The sequence below is a fragment of the Thalia democratica genome, chromosome 8 (assembly GCF_965202585.1).
Source record: "Thalia democratica chromosome 8, ktThaDemo2.hap1.1, whole genome shotgun sequence".
In the NCBI taxonomy this organism is placed as follows: Eukaryota; Metazoa; Chordata; class Thaliacea; order Salpida; family Salpidae; genus Thalia; species Thalia democratica.
This window is the reverse complement of record NC_139172.1, coordinates 43,608,694-43,635,124: the sequence shown is the minus strand read 5'-3', so window position 1 is coordinate 43,635,124 and position 26,431 is coordinate 43,608,694. Positions and strand designations below refer to the sequence as shown.

Sequence of the window (26,431 nt, the reverse complement as noted above, 5' to 3'; positions counted from 1 at the left end):
GAGATAGATCTGGTTTTGTCCTTTTTCGTAGATTAGTACTCATAAGTCAGTCACCATCAATTACTTCATGTGAAAGTATCATAAACCGTTTGTAGGTTAATGACTAAAGTTCTTTCGGTTGTGATATAATACGACCTTATAATTTCGGTCAAACCTTATAATAACTTTAAGTTACTTTTTTGAAATAGCTCATGGGAATATAGTAATTGAAACTTAGAAGTTGGCAAGTATGTAGAAAAACTTAAAAAGATTTAAAATTAGTTTGACTTAAATAATAAGATATTAGACAGTGAAAAGTCATTCTAATTGAGGTTTAAAAAATTCCGAAATAGTAATACAATTCGTATCAAAGATAGTATACTTTTGTATTCATATGACCAACTAGTTTGTTTTGAAACTTAAGTCCATAGCTTTATTCTTAGCAATCAATCCGTGTAAGTGATAAAACTCTTAAAATCAACTCTTAGCCTGGTGTAAACTTATAGCTTATAAAAAAATCACTTAGTTTAAATTATATTGAGTATGCTGTTAGTTCTTTAAGTTTACTCTATGAAAAATGGGACTCCACACACGATTTTTATAGGGTCGAACTAATGTTTAATTTAACTATACTTTTGCCTTTTAAACGTTAATTATCGAATTAGAAACCTTTTTTATAATGCTAACAAAACTTTTAAAAATCAACAGCGTCTATTTTGAGCGCTTAATCCTTAAAAACATTTTAAAAGATACTCTTTGAAAATCTGTAGGCTTACATTTCCAACTTAATTTTCAAATAAATTACTTGCATTGAATAACTTAAAGGCAGGCAGTATTTTATAAAAAAACTGTCCAGAAATATTAAAGTTAGAGTAATGTAAATAAAAATAGGCAGAACATTTTACTTGCAAGCAATAAAAAATGTTTTTGTAATTTTTTGTTCATAAAATAATAAGATTTGCTTTTCAAATAATCATTAAAAACACATCTGGTTCAGGGAGCTCGATAAAGACCCCTACAATAACTTGTAGACTATACCAGGGTTTCCCAAACTTTTATTAAAAGGTCCCCTTAACCGCAGAATATCTAGTGTAAATTTGAAACTACCATTAAAAGACGTCAGAACTTTTTTTTTTCATTTCATCATCAAACTCAGAATACTTAGTATGAGTTTCAAAACTTCAAGTCGTTTTATTTTTTTTTTGCTCTTCATCATCAACTTCAGAATATCTAGCGTAAGTTTTAAACTATGACCTCATGGCCCCTGCTGTGGCCATTTTACTGCTCATGGTCCCCAAGGGAGCCACTTGACCCACTTGGAAAACTCTGGTCTAAATTTACATGGCCTCATGAGATATATCCTGGTCTGAAACGGTATTTTCGAGCAGTACTTAAAATTTCTGAGTTATTTTTTTAGAGATATTTTAGATAAAGTTATTTAAAAATACATTCTTGTAATAAAAAAACTATAGAAAAAAAGTTAAATTGAATAAATAACTTAAAAAAATTCGTTATATTAAATCTCAATAAGTTAATTTTTACAGAAATGGCAATATAAATATGAAAAAAATCTTTACTTCTAGTTCAATGAGTTATAAAAACATACGTATATTTAAAAAATATACGCAATACAACACAGTTGACACATTACATAAGCAATTGCACATAATTTAAATACGTTTTCATAAACATATAACTAAAAAAATGAGCTTTACCAAAAAAAAAATATGATTCATAAAACTATTGCACCTTAAAAACAGTCTACTAATATGGAATGATTTAAGTTCAGTTAATTAAAATAAATTAATTGAGGTAAAGCTAAAATAAAAACAAAAAAATGATGATAAAAAAATTGATCAACTTTAAAATAATTAATGTAAGAAAAAAAAGTTAAGTCAACTTAATAATAAAAATACTAATAAAAATCTAATAATCAAACGAATTTTAGAAAACTAATTTAAAAGTCTCCATTTGAAATTAAAAAGTTGAAGTAGTTCAAAAATGATAACTTAAAATTTACTAAAGAAGGTAATTTTACAAGAAATATTCTAAAACATAGAAAAAATATAAAAACACATCTGCTAAAATATATAAGAGTATTAACTTAAGCTTCGGATTGATTTTGGAAATTCGCGTAATCGCTCCTCACGTTGCTTCTGACGTCATAATTGCTCCTGACGTCATCACTTTCGTCGACTTTCTTGAAATCTTCATTCTCGCTGTTGATCCTCGTTTTCGATATTTCGTCGTGTTTCTTCTCGGTAGCGCCACCACTCTTCACGCGTGGCGATCTTTCCCGCATTAATTTCAGCAGGTTGGAGGAGGGAATTTCTATGAGGAGGGCGAGGAAGTACGCGAACAAGTGGGTTGAGAAGAGGAGGCCTGGAAGAATATTGAGTTGTAATAAAGTTGCAAAAATATATAATACAGTTTTTTCGAATGGTATCAGAAGAATGGTATAGATAAAATTAAACTTATTAAACTATGTTTTTTATTTAAGATATAAGATTTAAAAAAGTTTTAAATAAATAATTTTACTTATTTTATGAAGGGCGGTCCTGAATATAATAAAAAATAAGCATCAACAACAATTACTTTTTTTTAAATTCAAACAATAAGCAAAAAAACATTTTAAGTTAGATGATTAGAGTTTTAGACTTTGTGTCATCAAAAGACTAAAAAGTTTAAAATTCTACTAACTTGCCCAGAACTAATATTTTTAAAAGTAAAATTTTAGCACAAGTTTAATGGTTCTTAAATATTTTTAAACTGTGCAATGTGCATTTTAGAATTCTAGATAATTTAGTAAGTTTACTAATATTTATAAAATTTTTATAGTTTAAATGTTTTTGTTTGCACAAAACAAACTAAAACTAACTATCAACTGCCAAGCTTAGTTTTTGAAAGCAAATTAAGACACTTAACTTACTTTTCGAAATGTACTTATTCTTGTCTTTATTATGTACAAAAAAAGCACACAATTGTGCACTAGGACAGCCTTTGATGGATACTATTTGATGTGTACCACGTACCAATTATGTTTTGTATGTCCAGTTTTTGCTCATAAAAAAATTGTAAAGCTTTATGGTTTTCTCAACTAAAACATTGGCGAATTTCTACATTGTAGACTCTACAGAACTAAAGCCTGAACTTTCATAAGCTGTGAGCCAAGCTCAAGTTTACAAGGTTCGATCATACCAATTCGATCATCAAAATCGAGTTGTGACTGACTGATAAGTCCTAAAAAGGTCGAAACCGGTCTCAGTCTACCAAAGGCTTGTAGTCTGATGATAGAATTGGTACAATCAAACCTTATGCTGAACTAGAGTTTTATGGTTTTCTTTAAAATACATTTATTGCCTTAACAAGAAAAATATTTACCACACTGTGAGCGTTTTACATGTGAATTTTGTGGTTGGAAAATTAAATTTTTAAAAGTTGTAGAATCACATTTGAGTTATCGATTATATGAACTCGGTAAAATAAAAAACTGTACATTAAAACCTTGAACTTTTTACAAATTATTTGATTTAGATAGAAGGACAAACATAATTCATGTGCTGTTGTTTCAATTGGTAATCAATCAGTAGTAAAATAAACAAAACTTAATTTGCTTTTGTTTTATTAAATTATCTAATTTAAATAAACAAAAGTCTGCACGAAACTTTGGTTTGCTAAAACAAATAAATATTTTTGAAACAAACAAATAAAACGTTGGTTCAACAGATAAATAGAAAACGTTTGCTCTTCGGAATAAACAAAGTATTAGGTAAATGTGATTAACGATTGTCTGTTTTAAAATCAAAGTAATAAAATTTTTTAATGCAATACTTGCGGGTAGATTATTACACAACATTTGTAGAAATTTTGATAAATCAAAGAAAATATTAATTTGTGGTTTTATAAAATAAATTAAACATTAAATGTACTTACTATCTGTCTGTTGCAATTGAAAACGTAATTAAAAACATAAAACAAAACTTGCATACAATTTTTTTATGTAACAACCATAAACTGAAATCAACTTAAATTTTATGTTTAAAGCAAACTATCAACTTTTGTTACTTATACATATCTAAAACGTGTTTTATAGTAAAGTAATCTGCCAACTAGGTACACATTGCCGGTATGATACGCACATATTAGCTGTAAAACGCTGTGCACAATAATAACATCGTTATAAACTGAGTTTTAAAAAAACTTATGCTAGCCTAAATTGTCCTGGTCAGCCTAATTAATCGAGGTTGTGGACAATTACATATAAACGGGTGAAAAGTAAACTAATAACAGTGTTAAGCACTCTTTATAAAATCTATTACTGCCAATATTGTCCGTGAAAACCACAGTCTACCGTGAGCACCACACCATTTCCTCCTCAGAGCACCACATCATTTATACTTTATTGTTGTGTTTTCTACAAGTATTTCTAAATATTAAGCGGGAGTAAAATTTTATACGCTAGCTATTTTGAAAAAGCGCAATTTAATAAAAGTGTGATCATTTTTTTCATCAACCTCTATTTATTTAAAATTAGTAATTATACCTACTATGTAAATTTACAAGGTACAAATAAATACAATAAACAATACTCAAGACTTATAATTTCAACAAATATGTTTTATTTTAGTGGTAAAATTTATTGTTTTAGGAAACTTTGCTTTAATATTTTTTTGTAAAAAATAGGTATTTTAACATGTTTGTTTTAGGCTTAATTTTGGAAATTAAAGACCAAAGATTACTAGGTACGCACTGCCGTTTGAATACGCATTTTTGTACGGTTTTAAAAGTGTGTACCTTGTTGGCAGGTCGCTGTATGTTAAAATATAATTATCCTCCTGTATACAGGGTTGCCAAATATTTTTTTTTTCTTCCAGGCATTTTAAAAACAAGTTTTTCGGTCAACTTTAAGTATAAAATTAAATTTAGTTTAAAATACTGTGTTAAGTAGTTTAACAACATTAAAAAAAATTATTAAAAGCTACTTTAAATGTGTGTTTTAATTAGAAAAATAACACAATTTATTTTAATCTTTATGATAGATTATTGAATCTTATCGAAACTTCAATACTATAATATAAAAATAGTTCAGAATTTCAGTTTTTTTTTGCCTAAATTGTCAAATTTGAGTTTTTTCCAGGATCCAGGTTTTTCGGCAACCCTGTTTATATGAAAAATCATGAAATTTTTCCGAGTAAAAAAAGTTGTACAGTTTATATTTTAATAAAAGGTAAAAAAAACTATACTTTATACGATAAACTAGTTTTATGAGAAAGACTTTTAAAACTACCTCAAAGTTTAGAAAAAGTTATGAGGTTGTATTTTATTGTATAAGAATAAATATAGAATTTCAGCTAAGTATACACCAAAACAACTATCTCTAAACAACCACATAGTAAAAAATACCAATTAAAGTACAAACTTTAGTCTGAAAAATAAATAGTTTTTTATGAAAAAACATTAAGTATTATAAACAGTTAAGTAATATAAATCATAGAAATTAACTACTTCCTAACTCAAATTGATTGATATATTAATCTTAGTATGAGCCTAACATAAAATGTTTATAAACAAAAATTTTTAATGTATTAATTTGAATTAAATATTAGTTCTCTTTCATTAAGTATTACTTTTAAATGTTTAGAGCTTTTAACAAATGATAAGTTTATAAATCAATATACATTAGTCTTAAAAAAAATTATACTTTTAACAACTAAAAATAACATTAAATAAAAAACCACAATACAAGTATTGGTGCTTTCACCAAAGATACTCAGATATCACCAAAGAACCTTCTTTAAAGCAAAGATTTTTAGTTGAAAAAATGAATTAATAATTCAGTTCCCTGTTTTTAATTCTTCTTAAAGATACTAACAATAAGCAAAGCTATGAAACATAACTTATTAATTTACCTTTATATTATACAACAAATTTACTAAACAATGTAGAATAAAATTAAGTTACTCACCAATATAATAAATAACCAACTAGCACATCAACATAAAAAAACATCCAATTAAATTAGCAATAAAAGATACAATAATTCAAACAAACCAGTTAAGGCCATAGGGGGAAGGACTATGTTTTTTACATGTTGATCTTATTTTATAGAGTTTTTTTAAAGTTTCAAGATGCTTTTTATCGTTTTAAAAATTCAAATTATTTTTTGAGATATGACCAGTCAAAGTCGAGCCGCATAATAGGTTCTCTATAGGAAGGAAAAACTAAAACAGCGAATAAAAAGACTATTTCATTTAAAATCTATCTCCTCCTACATTTGTCAAGCAATCTTCTTCAAACTTTCAGTCTAATCTTTATACAATAAAAAAAAATCGTTACTTTGGAATTAAAAACTTTTTTTGTAAAAATATATTTTTTTTGAAAATAAAAACACTTTTTTTTTTTTAAATTTTTGTGATAAAATTTTTACTTTTTTAAATTACTAAAATTCTATAATAACGTGTTTTTCCTTTATTATAAGGAACGTTTCTTTAAAGTTTGAAGAAAATTGCTTGAAAAATGAAGGAGGAGATAGATTTTTAGTGAATTTTAAAATTTCCGAGAAAATTGACCCCGAAAAATTTGCAGTCCATGTTTATATTGGAAAATTTTTACAAAAAATTAAATATTTCAAAAGTTAAATGATATTTTTTAATTCTATAAAAACTGACTTGTAGTTTGTACTTAAAGCTTTCATATAAAAGCCAAATTTTATGTAAAAAAAAATTTTGGACCCCCCCCCCCTATGGCCTTAATGTAAGAAAAGTTACAGTAACCTCTCGCATCTTTACGCACTCGTGACGTAACACACTCTCGTTTAGTTATGCATTATAGAATTCAAAAAAAGGAAATAATTATAATTTTTTATTTTATGATATTGCACACACTAGGTTTATTGTATGTTTATAATTTATAATATGTTTTTAAATACTAATTCACCTCTCTATATCTTTTTCTTAAACTCTCTATATCTTATCCTAAACATTTTTCTTATATTTTATATATTTTTGTTCAAAAAAAAGATATCCATTACAGCACCAAATGCATGTTTTTGTAAAAGGCTATAAAAGCAAATTTTAATATAGACACCCGACCTTTTCGTAATTGTAAACAAATGCTTAACTACAAATTAAGTTTGCTAATTAGAATAGAATATAAATGTTAAGTATCAAATAAGTCTCATATATATAAAGATAAAATCTACTTAAAATTAAAACTATTAAAAATTTTCGACAAGTATTATTATTTTTATATTATAATAAATCCTTCTTTTTTAAATATATGTACAGTTTTATTTTTTGTTTTCATATTTGTAAATAAAGTAAACAAATTGTTAAAATTGTGAAAGTCCGCAGTCTACTTTTAACTAGAAGCAATATCAAAAAACAGCTACTATAGTAAGTATATTTGGTATCTCTCGTATATTTACACATTTTTTCTGTGGACACAATGTGCATAAATAAGCGAGAGGTTACTGTACAAATAAAAATGACCCATTTAAATAACCAATATAACAAATGACCAAAGTCTAAATATCAAGGCGCATTTGACTTTTAATTAAGTAGAAAACTAAAAAAAAATTAAAAACTATAAAAATATAAAAATATACAATACATAATATGACCATTATTTTAACTTATTACCATAAAATATAACCAACTTTATTACCAAAATGATAAAATAAAAAACTAACCTAAAATTAATTAACAAATATACAATTCACTATCAAACTAACCGATATAAAATATGACCATGGTCCACATGTTAACATGCATCTGTCTCTCTATTGAATAGTAAGTGTAATAAAGCACCATGGGGTGGACCAAGTACGAATTGTATGACAATTTTGCAAGTGGCATCCACAATTTCCACGATAAAAACGTGTTGATCGGTCCTGTGGTGTGTGAAATAGATTTGAACCGTGTTAAGACAAAAATCAAGTATATTAAAAGACACATAACTTTGTTTTGATCAGTAAATTTATAATGAATAAAAAAAAGTACTCTGTTTTAAGTTATTTTAGAAATTAATTATCTAATGCCAACTTCGTGTCAGCGAAAATACTTTAAGGAAAAAGTGTGTTCATTTGAAGTTAAATTTTAAAATAGTCCCTAACTTTTAAAAGCTTTGTTAAAAAATAATAAAAACATTGAACAATTACTTAACTACAGACTTTTTAAACCAATTTATTTCATAAACACTTAAAACTAACCAGCGAAGTCATGCACGCACGCAATCACAATCCACCCCATACCTAAGCACCACAGTGGTCTGGTGACCGCGTTGTAGAAAGCAGCAGTGTTCAGTTCAACACTTCCTCCCACCTTGTACACTGGGAACAAGCAGAACAGTATACACATGCACATTATAGTATTGAGTATCCAGCCCAGGTAGATTTGCCACTGTTGAGTAAAGTATCTAGTTTTTATTTACTCTTTATTTTGTACACTGGGAACAAGCAGAACAGTATACACATGCACATTATAGTGTTCAATATCCAGCCCAGGTATATTTGCTACTGTGTATAATTATTTATTTTATTACTCTATATTTTGTACACTGGGAACAAGCAGAAAAGTATACACATGCACATTATAGTGTTCAGTATCCAGCCAAGGTATATTTGCCACTGTTTAATTGTTTAGTCCACACATAAAATATTTCTTTACTTATATAGATTAAACTTTTTGTATACTGAGAGGTACAGTATGTATCCTATCATACACAAAAGAGGACATAAAAGTGAAGACAAATATATTCAAATAAGTGTAGTAAGGTGATATTTTTAATATCAAAAGTTTAATTTTTAAATCAAGCCTTTTTTCAATTCAAACTTGCTATCCTTATGAGAGTACAGTATATCCGTACATAAATAAATCCGGTCATAAATCCGCCCACATAATATCAAATAAACACAACAAAAATAACAGTTTTTACATTAACAGTTGTAACAATTAAGTTATTCAAAAAACTATTTTTATAAACAACAAACCTTCTTCAATACAATTTTGTTGTCTTTATGAAGGTAAAGAATGTATCCTGTCATGAATCCGACCAAATAAGCCCCAATTCTGATCCAGGGTTTGCAGTACAAATCTTCAACCCACATTGAGTACTTGTCGTTAGGTGGCTCGTCTCTATGGAAGGTCCCATTTGTTTGGTTGCCATGGTTACTACCACCACCCCCTGCCAGTCCTCCTAGGGCACTGTGAAGTTTTTAATGAAATGAGCAGCAGTGAAAAATTTGAAATTTTAAGTTTTTTCTTTATTTTATTTGTAACTTGGATAAAAGAAATTGCAAGATAATTATTTATTTTGTTAATTACCTTATAATTACTAAAATCTTATTGAGCTTTAGAAAATTAAACTATTTAAAAAAATGGGGGTTTTGTAAAATCTTTATCAAAAAGTTTTAGAAGAAAAATGCAATGTTTCAAGTGCTAATAACGTATACTTCACTTTCTTTAATGCACTTATACTCCTACAAAATTTGGTAAAATAAATTGCTAATCAATGAAAGTTTTATTAACTTGAGTTACTGTAGTTAAGTGAAAATAATTTTGTCATTTCGAATACACACATTGACTGATAAAAGAGTGCCAATCATTTAACAACACTTGTAAAAGACTGTCATTGGACACAAATTATTTTTAGATTGTTAAAAATTGGAATATGAAAGTGCATGTATCTATTTAGGCAAATTTCACTACATTTTCTTTATGACGTCATTAGCCTTGAGTTAAATTAAAATTGAAAGTAATATAGGTTTTAGCCAAGGTTTCGCAAATGAGGTTTCTATCGTAACGATAGAAAATTAAAACTAGTATGTTATACTTTGAGTTTTACTTTAAACTACCTGAATACGAATTATCTTTATTTCTGCAAAATTTTTGTCTTAATAAAAATAAAAACTTGAATGCCTGACATTACGAGAAAATCTGTAAAGAGCTGTAAGTGTAAAAAAAATAAAAAATCAGTTTATTTTTTGCCTTCGAATCTATCTAAAAACTCGTTCAGAAATTCTTACAAAATTAAAAATAAATTACAATCACATTTACAATTCAGCTTGAGTTGACTGAAATTAAGTTTACAAAATTTTATTTACACAAAATTGTTTACATCTAGTTAAATAAACATTGCCTAGCAATTATTGAGAACAAATAAACATTTTATGGCGTGATTTAAAATTGAACAAATATCAAAGATTAAATCCTTACTCGTACTTAATTACAAATACTATGTATGGTCAAGGCTCCTTAAAACTATTTCAATTCTATACTCTAAACCAGTGCTTCTGAACCTTTTTCTAGTGGCGGAACCCTTTTCAAAAGTTCAACTTTTCCGCGGAACCCCTAACTTCAATTTAACATAAAATATTTAATTAAATAAATGTTCTTTTTTAAATTTCGAAAGGCTTCGCGGAACCCCTGAGAGGCGTCACGGAACCCCATTTCAGAAGCACTGCTCTAAACAATCTGATGAAAACTAAAATTACTTGTATAGACATTATCAATCATACTTATTCAGTTAAAATAATTATTTAAATTTACTTATAATTGCACTAAAATTAGTTTTAAATATAGAAAGTTACAAAACAAAAAAGGTAAAGTTAAATGGCTGTCTACAATTGTAAAGTAATTTGTAAGTTTTTTTTTTCGTTACTAATTATTTTTTAAGTAAACTTGTGATAAGAGAGTACTACTTACAAATACATCAATGCTACTTACATCAAAATTGATAACAAAAAATAAAGTTGTTAGTAAAAAATAGAATTGCCTCTTTACAGCAAATACTTGATTATGTGCTACCAACACAAGATGCTTTAAAATCATTTTAGGGTAAATAGATGTAAGTTTTTTTTTTTAAATGCATTATGCATGAATAACTATATAATTTCAGTAAATGTTGTTAGGTTGATAAGTAAACATAATTTCAATTGTTAGTTTACTAATTTTTAGCAAAGTTTTAATACAAAATTAAAACAAAAGTGTGTTATGATAAAAAGAAACGTTTATATTTAAGTTTTAGTATAATGACATTTTAAGTGATCAATTTTACTTAAAAATAATAAAATACCATAAGGATTTGTATAAGTTCAGGTGAACTTTAAAAAGAATAAAAATAAAAATCAAGTTTTTATGTACTATTAGCATATTTTTAAATATAAGAATGTATTATATTTTCTCTAACAAAAACTTAAATGATAACTGTAGAGCTTGTAAAATTACAAAAAATATTAAAATAATATAAATTTGGGTAAAAAAAAAGTAAAGTATAAGCTACATACAAAAATAAAAAAACTTAATGTCATCAATTGACATTCAATATTGCTTAATAATAAAAAGATATAAAAAACTAACACATAACAAATATAAGCAACTAAAACTTGTAACTGTTGAGCAAATAATACAACAAGAGGTTGTTAATGTTATTAAATTATATATTTATAATAACAAATAAATAACTAATAAAAACTCACGCTTGGTATTGTTGTGCAAGTAATACTACAAGAGGTTGTTCCTCACCCAATCTCGAAAACACACCGGTCAGAGCTACTGAAATGAAGATTATTGTGGATATTATTGCTGTTCCGATCTTTGGTGATCTGCAATTAAATATATAAATTTTAATTTTAATTACAGTGATAAGATGATATAAAATTGTAGTTGATATTATGGTTATCAAAAAAACAAGTCATAATGAAAAAAAAAAAATAAACTTCTTTATAAAATCATGAAATTTAGAAATATTCTTAACCGAATATATTTGAATAAACGTTAAAAAAACTTCAAACTGTAACAAAAGGTTTTATTAAAAAAAGTAGTTTTTAAGGTTATAGTTTGAAAAAAAAAACAAAATCTTAGAAGTTTTAAAACTATTCAAATTGTACTTAAACTTACTTATAAAGTAATACTAGGAAAAGGGGTGTCAGTATGAAGAATTGCATGTCATTACCTAGATACCACGAAACTCCGTAACACTTTAAAAAAGAAGAGTTTATTAAATGTGAGTTAAATATAGGTTTATGTAGTAACAAACTGTTTATTTTATTTTTTATTTATTATAGCACAAACTTCATCATTCAGATAAACAGAAAATATTTTCTTAATATGCTAAAAAGATTATTAATATTAAAAAAAACAATAATATTCAAAAATAGATGTACTTACCTCATCACCGAGATTAACAGGATATATGTTGTTAATATAAAGGAAATTAGTCCACCAATACTGGCTGCAACCTTCAGCCAACATATTAGCTTGCTGGTAGAAGAATGGACCCCTGCCTATCTTCTGCCACAATGTAACTGAGATCAAGATGACGTATGCGTATGCTGGTGTTAACCTGTGGAAAAAACAACTTATAAAGTACATGTGTAACATGTTTAATAACAGCTGTTGGTTGTACAATGAACCATGTACAAAAGAAACACAAACTGTTAGCGATTGTAAAAATTTTATAGTAAAAACAAATGCATATTTTTAAAAAATTAAACTTTTCAAAAATTGAATTGAACATAAAAGTATTATGAATTGCGGTAGTTCAAGAATACATGTTGCCACTCACTAACAACAGCTAGTTAATGATTTAAAAGAATTTTTATTTTGTTACTTCTCTTAAAATACATCAACTCTCTACTCTAAGAAAAGTAGCAAACATACTAAATACTTTTGTTATACTTAAAATTTAAAGTATTTGAATATACTTATCTGAAGTATCTCTCGAAATACATTAGAAATGAATTAGCAATACATTACAACATATTCTCAAAAACTAACAAGTTGATAGAAACATACCAATACACAAACAAAAGTAAACGCAAAAACTTTAATAAAAAATAACAACAACATACCTCAAATACCTCTCGAAATACATGAGTAGCGGCTTTACCCTCCCCTTTGCCTGCTTGACTTTCTTAACACCCAGATAAGACACTAACAGTCCACTTAAGAAGAAAAATGTGTCCACCGAGAAGGTACCGTTTGTCACTATCAAGTGGCTCCAGTGACTGAAAGTCCAGTCGAAAAAGAAGGTCGGGTTGTCTGCGGGAGAAAAAAGGTTTTTTTTTGACAATTTTATTGTTTTTTTTTAACTTGTTTCATTATTTAAATTCTATGCGAAACGGATTTTTTTTTAACTAAAATAAATAGTGTTTGTATACTATTTTTTTGTGTAATATAAAAAAAGTAACTGATTGTTTGACAAATCAGTGTTATCTATTGAAGGTTGAAAACAGTTGTTTTTAAACCTAAACACAAAAGTAATAGATCATACTTATGCTGTTTAAAGTATGTGTATACGTTAAAAGATACTAAAAGAAAATTAATGGGCTATTTAAATAAGACAGTAAGGTTGTCTGAAACATTGAATTTAAATTACTTTAGAGGATATTAACCAATAAAATGTGTCATCAACCAACAAGAGAAACTCACAAAGTAAAAACAACTTACCCACGATACTCAATGCAAACAATTGTGAATGTCCTAATACAACCCAGCACATTGAAAGGAACCTGATACCGTGAATGCAGTGGATCTGACCATCAAGCTGCTCAGTTGCCAGAAGCCACCTAGTGTTCTGAATAACGCTGAAGGAGGTTAAAACACGGTGTTTCTCTGTGTGGGGGAATTTATTCAGTATTTACAGTTTTTACATACCGGGTATTTTATTGGATATGGTTTTGAAGCAGACTTTTACACTAAGATTTACTTTTGAAAACTAAGTTTTTGTTTAAGTTTAACTAAATGTGTATCTAAAATCATATACACACTCTTATATTCAGCTTGAAATTTTTGACATATTTTGTAATCGACTCTTCTAAGGAATTTTTTTTTACTTAAAAATAAAGTACAAAATTTTGTTTGAATTATACCATAAAAGTGTTTTGAACTACACAAAACATACTTTTAATAACATCACTTACAGAACATATTATTTAATTTAATATTTAGTGTAGTGTTTAAAACTTAGATTAAACTATTCTTACTTATAATAAACTTAATGTTCATATTACATTTAGAAGCAAGATTTAAATTACTTCCAAACTTACAAAGCAGTAAACAGTTAAAATAGTTTTATAAATCAAAAAGACATGTAATTTGAACTTCTAATACTTTGTTTACTTGGAAATATTTCCAAGGTTAATTGGCAAATAATATAATTTGATAAAGTATTTCTCAACTTTTTATGTAAGTCAACATTAAAGACACGTACTGTTTTAGTTTGAGGCAAAGTAGATATGTTCTTTAAATCTCTTAAAAAACTATTTTGTTTCCAAATGCAGATTTTTTGAAGTACTAAATATTTAAAGCCATGTAGAATAACAAAATATAAAGAAGGTAATCATTTCAAAATTGTTTAAAAGTAACCTAATGTTATTAACGCACATATTTTGTTCTATGTTCTTAAATTTAGTGGGCAACTGAAGGTTTAAAACAGATAATATATCTGAAAAAGATTAGAACAAAACTCTAATAAAATATATTTTTCTATGAGACACTTTGTAAAAATAAAAAACGCCTCCAAATTTTTAGTTTACTTTAAAAATGTAATTAAAAAATCTGCAGTTTTGATTGATAGAAAACAGCTAGAAGTCTCTGCTACATAAAAAGAAGAAGTATTTATATTTAAGTAATTGTTTTTTAATTTTAAGCAAAGACGAGCTATTTGAACGAAAATAAGTTTGCAAAATAAAATTTTGAAAACAATAAAAAATGTATATCTCAAAAACTGTAAAAAGTAATTTATTATATGCGCAAGACAAACACTCACTTGAAGGTTTCTGTTTTTCTTTATTGCCGCCAAAGTTGACATACTTTATGTTTTGTGATTCTTTGTAATTTGAGTAAACTTCATAGCATGTTGATGACACGACTAGCAGAAGAAGTATGATTGAAACAATTCTGTTTGATATTAATGAGTAGTCTGAGTAAAATTGTTTAAAATTTTATACAAGCTTGAAAATTGTTGTTTCTTGAATTAAAGATTGTTTAAATGATTTCACTACCAATTAAAATGTGTAAATTAGTAAAAAACTACAAAATATATGTTTAAAAAAGTATATGAACTAATTTTGTGTACTTCGTAATGTTAGTTAAAAGTTTATAAATAGTTGTATTATACAACTTCATAAAATTCAGCCGAATCAGCTGCTAAAAAAATAAAAACCGTTTAAAATCATATGCAGACAAAAACTCAATTATTTCATTTTTTATATCTAGCAAATGTGTAATATAATTTCAAAGTAGAAATTCTCACTCATGTATGCATGATGTATGCACTGTAACATTCTATCTGTTTTTAACTATTGAAACACTATAACAAAACTGATAGTTTGATTGTAAATTCAAGCAAACAACTTCAACAACTAATTTTCACACTTCAAAAAAAAAAGTAATATAAGTTGTACAATTTATGCTTTAACAAACAATTTTATTCAGTTGATAATTAAAAACTAACAGAGTTAACACGTTTTTAGTCTGCTAAAGGCAACAAACATAGCAAATAAGCAAAATTTTTTTATTTATATATTTGAAAAAAAAAAGAAAAAAACCAACAAAGCAAATATGTCTTTAGCTTTCCACTCATCGAACGAAATGGGTCCACACTCGATGTCGGCTTGTAGTGGTTTTGGTAAGTTCTCATCTACGTAATGGTTGAGTTGTGTCACATTGCATGTTTCTGGTATGCACACACCCAAGTATGCTAATGGTGCCTGTGAAATAAGCTAAGATAAGAAAACTAACTACATGTTTTACTCTTTGAATTAAACCTGTTGTAACTCAAAAGTCAGCTTGAAAAACTGTCTAAAGAGATATATAGCTCAAACTTAAAACTCTGCAAAATAAATCAAGTTATAAATATATTCAACACTATGACCTTGAATTTATTAATTTTACCAACATAAGCCCACCATTACAATATTAAAAAATAATACTATTGAACTACTTGTTTTCATATTTATAAATTTTACAGAGTTGCCACTCTTTGAGCCAAAAAATCTTCCCTGAGTGACCAAAAATTTCCCTGAGTAACCTTAAATTTTCCTGAGTTTCCTTGAGTATTTTTCAAATCTTAAAAAAAACATTTCTCTTCTAACACAAATTATTAATACCTCATTCTCATTTTTCTTCTTTAATAATAAAAGGAAGGTTGTATGTGTATGCTTCTGCATTAAATTTATGAAAAAAACTGTTTTCAAAAACTAAATATTAAAAGGTTTAAACCAATTAAAAATTAAAAACTAAATTTTTGCACAACTTTGTGTAAACTTGTTAGTTAACTTTCTACATAAAAGAATAAAGTTTAATTTGTTTGACATTTTAATTGACGAAATTTAAGGGCATAGGGGGGGGGGGGTAAACACCTTTTTTTTTGGTTTTTTATCTTATTTTATATAGTTTTTACTAAGCTACAAGATGCTTTTTACCGATTTTAAAAATTCAAAACAATTTTTGAGATATAGCCGGTCAAAGTCCGAGGCAACAATAGGAACTTTATGGGAGGCGCAAACTAAAACGGCAAAAATAGACTATTTCACTAAAAATCTATCTTTCGTATAAATTTAATTATACTATAATAATAATTTCACATGAAGAACTCACTTAAATGCATACATAATAACTTCATTATGACTTGTATGTCTTTCCTAGCAACTGTTCTGAATGCAGTAAATAAAACTTAAAAGCACATTATTGTAAAAAAACCTGCAAAAAGAAAGTTTAAAGAAATAGCTAAAGAAATATCTCATATAAAAGTACAACTTAATATCTAACAACTGATACAAAATAATCTAAAATTAAATATTTTTTTTGTCTTTTAGATGTTCATACACAATCTATTTTAAATAACTGAAAACATAATTTTGATTTTAAAACAATTTCACATTACCTAATAAAAAAATCTTAATACTGTTTTTTTAAGTATGCAATTTCTAAATCAATAGTTTTAATTTTATTTTCAAGTTTATTTGCGTTGTCCTTAGCAGCTAATCCTCTTGCTAATAATTCTTTCATTGCTTCTAAATCAGACTGTTTGTTGGCATCTGCAGTATATTTGTCATAGTCTTCATTCAAACATTTGAATTGCTTTGTAAGTTTATTTTTTTGTTCTCCTAACTTGCTCAAAGCATCACCTTTATTTGGAACATTTTTAGCAAAGCGCTGTTGCTCAAGATATGCCAAATATTGGGCCCTAGAAGATTTTACAAATTTTAACAATTCAGAACTTAGTTCAACTGAGCTTGGTTCTAGACTGTTTGCATATAGATGATCTTTGATCATTCTTCTGGACCTTATTGTCATCTCTCCCATATTAGTTGATATTACTTCCTTATTTAAGCTAAAGCCTCGTTCAACACTTGCCTGGCCATTGTGAAGCACAAAAACAGCCTCAAGGACTATTGTTAAACCTTTATACTTGCTTGGGATATCGAGTGTGTCAAATAAAAGGTGTCTAAACTGTGACTTTTTTCAAGAAAATTTTCAAAAAGTATTTGAGTGTTAGAAGAACTTAACAAATCAATGTATTGATTAATGCTGTCATAACCCTCTTTTGCTTTTAGTATCTTCATGCTGACAAGTTGTTGGACCTTTCTTGTAAAGTTTCTGACACAACGGTCTTTACCCATTCCAATTAGACATGCCAGATTTAAAACAGCAGCCCTTCTTAAAAAGTTCAAACCAACAGTCATTCTTGTTTTAATTTTTTTTATTATAGCAAATATAAAAAGTTTACATTCATTGTGAAATGACTTGACAAAATGTTAGAAACTTTACCTTGATTTAGCAAATCTTGAATTAATGTAGAAGCAGCACGTCCTAACTCTACATCTTTTTTGTAAAAACTTTTATTTTGAAAATGCTCATTATTTAGTTCAAGTTGCTTTTTTCCATTTGAATGGGCTTCCATGAAAGAAGTATTAAAAACAATATTCATTAACTTGTATACTAACTTCTGTATATCATCATACATGAAAGGAATGCTTGGGCTGTTTTCCTGATACCTTGTTAAATATGGAACCAAAATTGAGGCAACAAAGCTAAAAAAATTCAATTTCACAACTATTAATACATCATCCTTTATAGCATTGCTAATAGTTATAAAATCTTGACCTGATGGCTGTTTGTAACCAGGCAGTTTTTTCCAGTACTGTACCATTTTAACAACATTAGGCCAAATTAAAAAGTTTATTAGAACTTTTCAACGAATAGTTAACAACAACTTTCATTTCTCTAAACAGTTTGATTTTACTTAAGTAAATATAAATTTAAAACTTAAAAAAACTACGATGTTAATACTAAGAATATTGAAGAACTAGCCGCAAGGCTAAAAAAATTCTAAATAACCACTTAAATAATAAAAATTACTACTTTTGAACAAAATATTGAAACTGGATTAACTAAACCTCATTCTAGATCTAGAAAAAAATTTCCCTGAGATATTCAAAAACTTCCCTGAAATTTAGAGAAAAAATCAAAACTTCCCTGAGTTTCCCTGAGTTAAAAGAAAAATGCCAAAATTCCCTGAGTTTCCCTGAGATTTTATACAGTTTGAAAATTCCCTGAGATTCCCTGAGTTCCCTGAGTGTGTGGCAACCCTGATTTTACTTGGTTTTCCAGCAGTAAGTTCAGCATTATAGTACTTCAGCAAAATACTCAACAGGAACTAATGTGTTACGATGTTATTATTACTACACATGATTTTAACTTAAATATCCAGCATTTAAAGGATCACAACAATAATTATGAAAAAATATCAATTGGAATTGTTTGATGTTTAATTAAATTATATTAAAATAATTTACCGCCCCAGCAGTAAGTCCACCACTGCAGTATTTAGGCACAATGTTGTTACTAGTGTTTGTTTAATTTAAAAACTGTTTTAATAAATCTACTCACCGCCCCAGCAGTAAGTCCACCACTGCAGTATTTAGGCACAATGCTGTTACTACTGCTTGTTTAATTTTAAAAACTGTTTTAATAAATCTACTAACCGCCCCAGCAGTAAGTCCACCACTGCAGTATTTAGGCACAATGTTGTTACTACTGTTTGTTTAATTTTAAAAACTGTTTTAATAAATCTACTAACCGCCCCAGCAGTAAGTCCACCACTGCAGTATTTAGGCACAATGTTGTTACTACTGTTTGTTTAATTTTAAAAACTGTTTTAATAAATCTACTTACCGCCCCAGCAGTAAGTCCACCACTGCAGTATTTAGGCACAATGTTGTTACTACTGTTTGTTTAATTTAAATATTTATTCAATAAATCTACTGACCGCCCCAGCAGTAAGTCCACCACTGCAGTATTTAGGCACAATGTTGTTGCTACTGTTTGTTTAATTTAAATATTTATTCAATAAATCTACTTACCGCCCCAGCAGTAAGCCCACCACTGCAGTATTTAGGCACAATGTTGTTACTAGTGTTTGTTTAATTTAAAAACTGTTTTAATAAATCTACTCACCGCCCCAGCAGTAAGCCCACCACTGCAGTATTTAGGCACAATGTTGTTTGAATCATTTGTGGCATCCAAACACTCAATCCACCTCCCCATCCATCTGATGTTTCCCTGGAGCAACCCTGATTCCGGTTTTCCCCACGAGTCCAGTGCTGTGTGAAAAAAATATTTATTAAAATAGAAGTCATAGTCCAAATTAAAAAATTACATAAGTTGCTAAAAAAAGTGATAAAAACAAAGATCATATATGAATCCAGTACTGTGTGAAAAAACAGTTACTGGAAAAAAAGAACGATTTTAAAATAATAATTTTGTATGAGCTTCTAAAAAAGGGTGATAAAAACAAAGTACATTTAAGTAACGAATTTTACATGCTATACAATGCTGTTTAAAAAAAACAAAGATTGCATAAACTAGAGTTTAACAAAATTATTTTACTACCATGTTTAAGTAGATAAGTTTAGGCGATAAGAGGCATAGTTGCCAGACTGGCTTTGAAAGTATTGCCACATAGTTATTTGAAATTTAAGTATCAGGTAAAATAAATAAACTTTTGTTTATTTGTTATAAATGTGATTTTTTTTTTAAATATGGCAACCCTGGCTGCTAGGTTAGTAGTAGGAATAAAGTACTTTATTCGTAAAAATATCAGTTTAACTTTTAATGTAAATAGTTGTTCAAACTTAAAAAAGTAACACTACTTTTTAAAATTATTTTGTCATGTTTATTACAAGTATGATTTTATAATTAAAGATAATAATTTGAAGATTTTATTATTTAGTTCAAATAAGTATACAACTTTTTATCAAAATAAGTATCAATTAGAAACAAAATAGTTTGAATATTTTGATATACCAAAAATTTAAGTGCATAAAAAAAGTATAATTAAAACAGAAATATTTTTGATATTTGTCACTGCTTCATATCTACAAAATTTTGTTTTTACTTTTGTTAAATTTAAAATATAGGCTTTAAGTACAACAATTTAAACAGTAAGTACAGTAATGTGTAAACTTTTGCTTTGTTGAAAAAAAAAAACTAGTTTACAAATTAACAACAATCTAACTTTAAACTTATTTTTTTCATACTTTTTGTTTTACAATAACAGTAATAGTATTATAAGAAAACATATGATTAAAAGTTTGGTGCACATAGTGAACTTTATAAGTCACTTTTCTATTAAGTTAAACTTACTTTTATTAATTAGTTTGTTGTCAGAAATTTAAAACCAAAAAATTAAGTGTTCTAATAAATACCAATCAAAAACTGTAGAAATGCAGCTTTATTTCCATAACTGTTCATAGTATGATCAACGCAGTTTTGTTTTAAACATTTGAAAATAATGGTAAATTTAAAATAAACAAAAACGCATAAAAAAATTTATTTTTACAAACTTTTATATATAACTATTTTGTTTTACTTAAAAAAAATATTTATAACTACTTATGTATTTTATTACAAAATTAACTTTGTATTAGAAGAAAGAAAACTAAAACTTCCAAAAATTAAAGAACAAGTTTACTATCATAAAAAATATGATCTAATCAACTATTTGAATGAGAAAATGACAGATAAAAAATATATTATATCTAACCATCAAAGAACTTTAAGTTGGAACTCATTATAACTTTAATACTAAAATGTTTTTCTTTAAATATGAAACAAAAAATTGTGTATTGAAACTAATATTTTCAAAGCTCAATTATTAAAGTATAAAAAGACTAACTAAACACAAAACATTTTACCTTGTAGAGCATAGTGACTCCCGTTACCCACATCATTCTCCCAAGTGGTCAGATCTTTGAAGCACTGAGTTTCGTTACTGGCATCATTTAAGTACCTTCCAGGATGCCTGAAAGTCTTCTTTATGTTCCTCACTGCGCCAAATACTTCCCTGTTGAAGTTCTGAGTCTGGATTCTCTCGATCACGGACTGCACTACTGTTGCCGGGTTCGCCACTGTCAGCGGTGTTTTGATTTCGTGGTGTTGGAGGGAGTTCACAAGTGGAATCAAAAGGAGCAAGGTGTTTACCAACATTTTATCTATCTGATGTGTCTAGAATACGTTGGAGTGTTATCATACAAAAATTTAATGTTATTTTTAGATTTAAAACAAAGGTTTTGAATAATTTGAAAAGCTGTTACAACATTTTATGACATTAGTAAATTACTTTCCTTTGTTTTTAATTTTAATTTTATTGTAGTACAAGGAGTTTGTTTAAATCTTAAAAAAACACTTATCTATTTGTTGAGTATGTTTAAAGTATTTAGAAAAACTTTTTATTAGATTGTGGTAGTTAGATATAATACTTGCCACCCGATAAAAAACTTACTTATTTTGTTATCTTTGTACTTCTTGTGCCACTACAAATATTTATATATACAGGGTTGCCACTGGTTTTCGAGAAATTTCTTTCAGGTTTTCTGAATTTCTTCTAGGTTTTTCATAACACCTTTTTTGGTCTATTTTTAGTTTAAAGTTTAGTTTTTGGAAAAAAAATAACTGTGTTTTATAGTAAAATAACTTTATAGAATACTGTAAAGCTACTTTGAATATTTTTTTCAACAAAAAAAAATTGATAAAGACAGAAGGTTTTCATCTATTTGATAAATTATTGTATCAAATAAAAATTTTTTAACATGTAAAAACTGTTTAAAACTACAGGTTTTTTAGTGATTTTTGATTAGAATTCCAGGTTTTTCTTTTTTTTTAATTTTCTCAGACTCCATGTTTTTTAGCCATTATTGTCAAATTCCAGGCTTTTCTGGGATTTCAGGTTTAGTGGCAACCCTGTATTAATTTTTGTTAAATACTGTGGTGTAGGAGCTCTTTCAGAAAAAAATTAACCCTTTAAAAACATAAATATGACCCTGTGATTTCTTAGTTGTTCATATTTACATCCTGTAATTTTTATAATTTACAAAAATTACAAAACAGTTCTACTGCAGTGCTGAAGCTGAATCTTGTCAACTAGAAATATAGATTTATTTGTGAATTTTAAAAATGCATGAATTGTAATAATTTTTATATTAAAAGTAATTAACTGTAAAGCATTAGCTTTTAATTTTATTTCATTTTGAAAAAAAACATGCCCTACATTAATGTTGCTGTTTATTTGAAAGGAACAGTATAATAAAGATTTAAAAACTTCAAATTTCAATTTCTAATGATTAACTTTACACAAGTTTTATCAGTTTAACTTTTCTTAAAACTAAACAATTTTTTTCATAGAAAAAGTCATTTGTGAGTCTGTAACAGCATTTTTGATTACAATGATTAATCATTTAAGGTTACAATAAAACTTATTAGCTTTCTATTTGATAATATGCAACTCTAAAATTTAACTTTAAAAATGCTGTTTTATTTTTTTAATAAAATCTCTTATGGACTAAAAAACTAAACAGCAAAGTTTATTCAAATTTCCATTTCCTAAAGCATTGGTGGTTGAAAAGTTGATAGCAAGGTTTACTTATTGTTAGTTTGCATGGAAAATTTGATCATTCTGAGTCTTAAAAAAGGTTCAAAATGAATTTAGGTTAAAAAAGCTCTTTCTAAATTCAAACTTGACTGATTTTGCATGTGAAACAGTCTTTTTTATTTAAATATGTAAGGATAATTGTGATATAATATTTTAGTTATGGTTAACTTTAGGTGAGCACCAGTATCAAACTGAAAATATGATAAGTTTGATGTCTTATTTAACCATAATTTTAGGCTATAAAAATACTCTATTTCAAACAAGCTATATAAATATCTAAAGGGAACTAAACTAATATATTATAAACTAAAACATTTAATCTATTTTATTTTACAATTTTATAATCAATATAAACTAATATATTAGTATAATCACTTTATAATGTAGAATAAAAGCATTTAAATATTTAAATTTATTAGTATATGATATATAAGTTTCATTTTATTCATGTATTTAAAAAAGATAAATTTTTAGCCTAAATTATGATTAAATAAGACATCAAATATATTACAATTTCAGCTTAATAATTGGTGCTCACCTAAAGTTAATCATAACCAAGTTTTTTTTAACCATTTTTGAAGTTTTCTATACTAAAGTTGATCAAGTTTCGTTCATGTTGTCAAGTTAAATGACATCTAAATAGTTTTCAACAACTTATGAAATTATTGATTTAGCAACAATATTTGTTCAGATAATTTCTCATTTAAATTTTTCTTGTTTTGTTTACGGGGGATTTTGTTTGCTGAAACTAATAAAACACTCTGAAACAAGGTCTTTAATTAAAGCTATGTAGTTTTTACAAAAAATCTTTATTAAAAACAACATGTATAGACATAAAAAAAACTATTAAAAACTTAAAAAAGAGACAAAATAATGTTTTCTATCAGCATAGTCTATATATGGCTCAGTTTATAAAGTGGAAAAGTTTTGTCTTTGCATACTGTACACCTACACACTGTTATTAATAAAACAAACGTTTTACTCAAAGTTTTTCAAGAATTTTAAGTTTAATACTAAACCAGTTTGCAAGAGTTAAATATTTTTTGAGAAGTTATATAGTTTACAATTAATTTTTTTTTTTACAAAATAATGACTCGTTTCTAAAATTTGTGTACGGTATTTAATCTACAGTTTCTGAGATCATCAATCGGCATGTCAGATTGTTTTTAAAAGTAGAAGTAAGAAAATCTTTAAAGTAAATTGTGTTTCATTTACAATGGTTATGTATTGTTTTGCTTACTGGAAAACAACAAAAAAGGCGCTGAAAACTTTTTTTTCTTGGATCTGGTGTACGACAAAAACATTTCGGTTTTATTTGAATACCGTTTAACGTGTTGCCTAGGACATTGAAAAGATTTTTGATTCTCGAAAAAAATTCAAAAACGAGTTAGATTTATTTCGATCCGGCAATTATGTAATAACGTAAAACATAAATAAAAAGGTAAACAAAAGTTTATTTTCTGTTGAAACACAAACATAAGCGTTATTAAAGTAAAGCTAATAATAGAAGTTTAGCTGACTTTATAAATATATGATGTTAAAGTATAAAATATTTATATATAAAAATTTTATAAAGTTTTTAAAATTTATAGTTTCATTTTTAGGTTTTAAAGTTTAGAGTTGACTTAAATTATCAACTGTTTAATGCTTGATTAACTTCAAGCTAAAAAACTATAAACATATATAAGTGTTTAAATTACTTTCAAAGAAAATGAAGACACTAATTAATAATTATGTTTTAAATACTTTACAAAACAACAAGTGCGATGAAAAAATATATTTTTTTCAAGCTTTTTTCAAACATGTATAAGTAAATTAAACTAAACAAAAATATAAATTGAATTAAGCACAAATTTTACTTTTTTCTTATAAATTATAGTGTAAAATATTACTTCAACACAATTAAGTTTTCTTTTACAAACAATACTAATGTCTGCTTTGTTACATATAATAAAGTATGTTTTGCAGACAAGATCTTATAATTCTAGAAGCTTTAAAAAATATAAATGTACTAAAAACAAGTTCTAATCATAAAATTTAAAACTATGTAATAAAATACTCTTGCAAAGTTACAATTTTTACTTAATATGTTTTTACACCAGAAAAAAAGCTGTTAAACTCTTTTACATGCTTAATTATTTAAGCTGAAAAAGTAGACATTTAAACTAAAATAAATCGTCAGAACTTGTTTGAAGTAAATAAATTTATTTATTATACCAGTAAAAATTATTAATATGGTTAATTAAATACAAAGTGCACAACTGCAATATAGAACATTTTAATATTAGTTGCCTAAGTAGCATAACAATATATTTTACACTTTAAGTAGTTACAGAAATAATGTGCAAATAGTAATGATTCTAAAGAGTATGTTTTTGCTTTGAAATTATGCTTAAAATTATCATTAATTGAGCTCTTAAAAATATTTTAAAATCTAACTTTTTTAATAAGATTATAAACTTAAAAACTAATGAAGACCTTAGAAAATTGAATGTAAAGCCTATAAAAACAAGTTAGTTAGTCATTCTTAATACTGAATTATTTATAGCTTTAACTTTTAAGTATATCATGTCTCTTTTACCAAATGGATGGTGTCACGCTCTCCGAGTTGCTTTTTTGCTAAATGCAGAAATCATGAACATCAGGAGGCAACCGAGGAACCCACCAACAGACTCACAAACAAGCGGAGAAACTTATCCGGATTTGAATAATTTCATTTCACAGAGATTTGAATCACGAGTCAATTTGGAAGGAGGATTGAGTTCGGATCGGGTTCAGAGGTTTCCGACTTTCAGAGCTGATCAGAAATCAGTGGATGACGGATGTGCGATTTGCATTGACGGTGTTGAAATAAACAAGCTGATGATCAGATTGGATTGCAACCATTTTTATTGCAGTGAGTGCATCATAGAATGGTTTGAAAAGAACTCTAGCTGTCCTTTGTGTAGAAAGGAGTTTTATAATTAGTATATGACTTGTATTGTAAATAGTTTATGTATTTTTCATTTGGTGCATCATAGCTGAATTATTATAAAAAAAATAAAAATTTCTTCTTCGTAAATGACTAATGTTCAAACTATGATTAAAGCAGTCAGGTTAACTTTCTTTTGACTAGGATAAATGAATTCAATGCTTTCTCGTTATCTCGTTTATTATCTTAAAACTTATCAAATAGTTAGTATAAATTCTTCTACTAAAATGTATATTTTGTAAATTTTTCACAGATAAGCAATTTCGTTTTTATTCATGTGAAATTTATCGTTTATAAATAAACACAAAAGTTTAACCTCAATCATTTAAATTTATAAATAACTATTTAAAATATATAAAATTTTCATAATACTGATAGTAATATAAGTAATATTTATAATAAAGAAAAAATGTATATAAACAATAAACTAGGGGTATTTAAAAATTTCGGTAAAGCTTTTAATAAAATAAACTGTTTCAATTAGTATAACGATATTAAGATTATGCTAATCAAAATATTAGAAAAAAAATTATGGTAGAGATTAAC

At 26.7% G+C, this 26,431-nt stretch overlaps 2 protein-coding genes across 2 annotated transcripts; one reads left to right on the top strand and one right to left on the bottom strand.

Moving 5' to 3' along the window:
- Positions 1-2,083: 2,083 nt before the first annotated feature.
- LOC145843251 (nose resistant to fluoxetine protein 6-like) lies at positions 2,084-21,473 on the bottom strand. The gene is made up of 13 exons (XM_082950715.1): positions 21,182-21,473; positions 19,443-19,588; positions 15,534-15,691; positions 14,749-14,879; positions 13,428-13,592; positions 12,830-13,019; positions 12,147-12,321; positions 11,877-11,956; positions 11,456-11,581; positions 8,969-9,182; positions 8,189-8,378; positions 7,712-7,870; positions 2,084-2,361 (listed from the first exon to the last, which is right to left on the bottom strand). The coding sequence occupies exons 1-13, from the start codon at positions 21,471-21,473 to the stop codon at positions 2,084-2,086; spliced, it is 2,304 nt and encodes a 767-aa protein (XP_082806841.1).
- A 4,009-nt stretch (positions 21,474-25,482) lies between these two features.
- LOC145843250 (uncharacterized) lies at positions 25,483-25,881 on the top strand. Its single transcript, XM_082950714.1, has one exon. It carries the CDS (start codon positions 25,483-25,485, stop codon positions 25,879-25,881), a length of 399 nt encoding a protein of 132 aa, XP_082806840.1.
- The last annotated feature ends 550 nt before the right edge of the window (positions 25,882-26,431 follow it).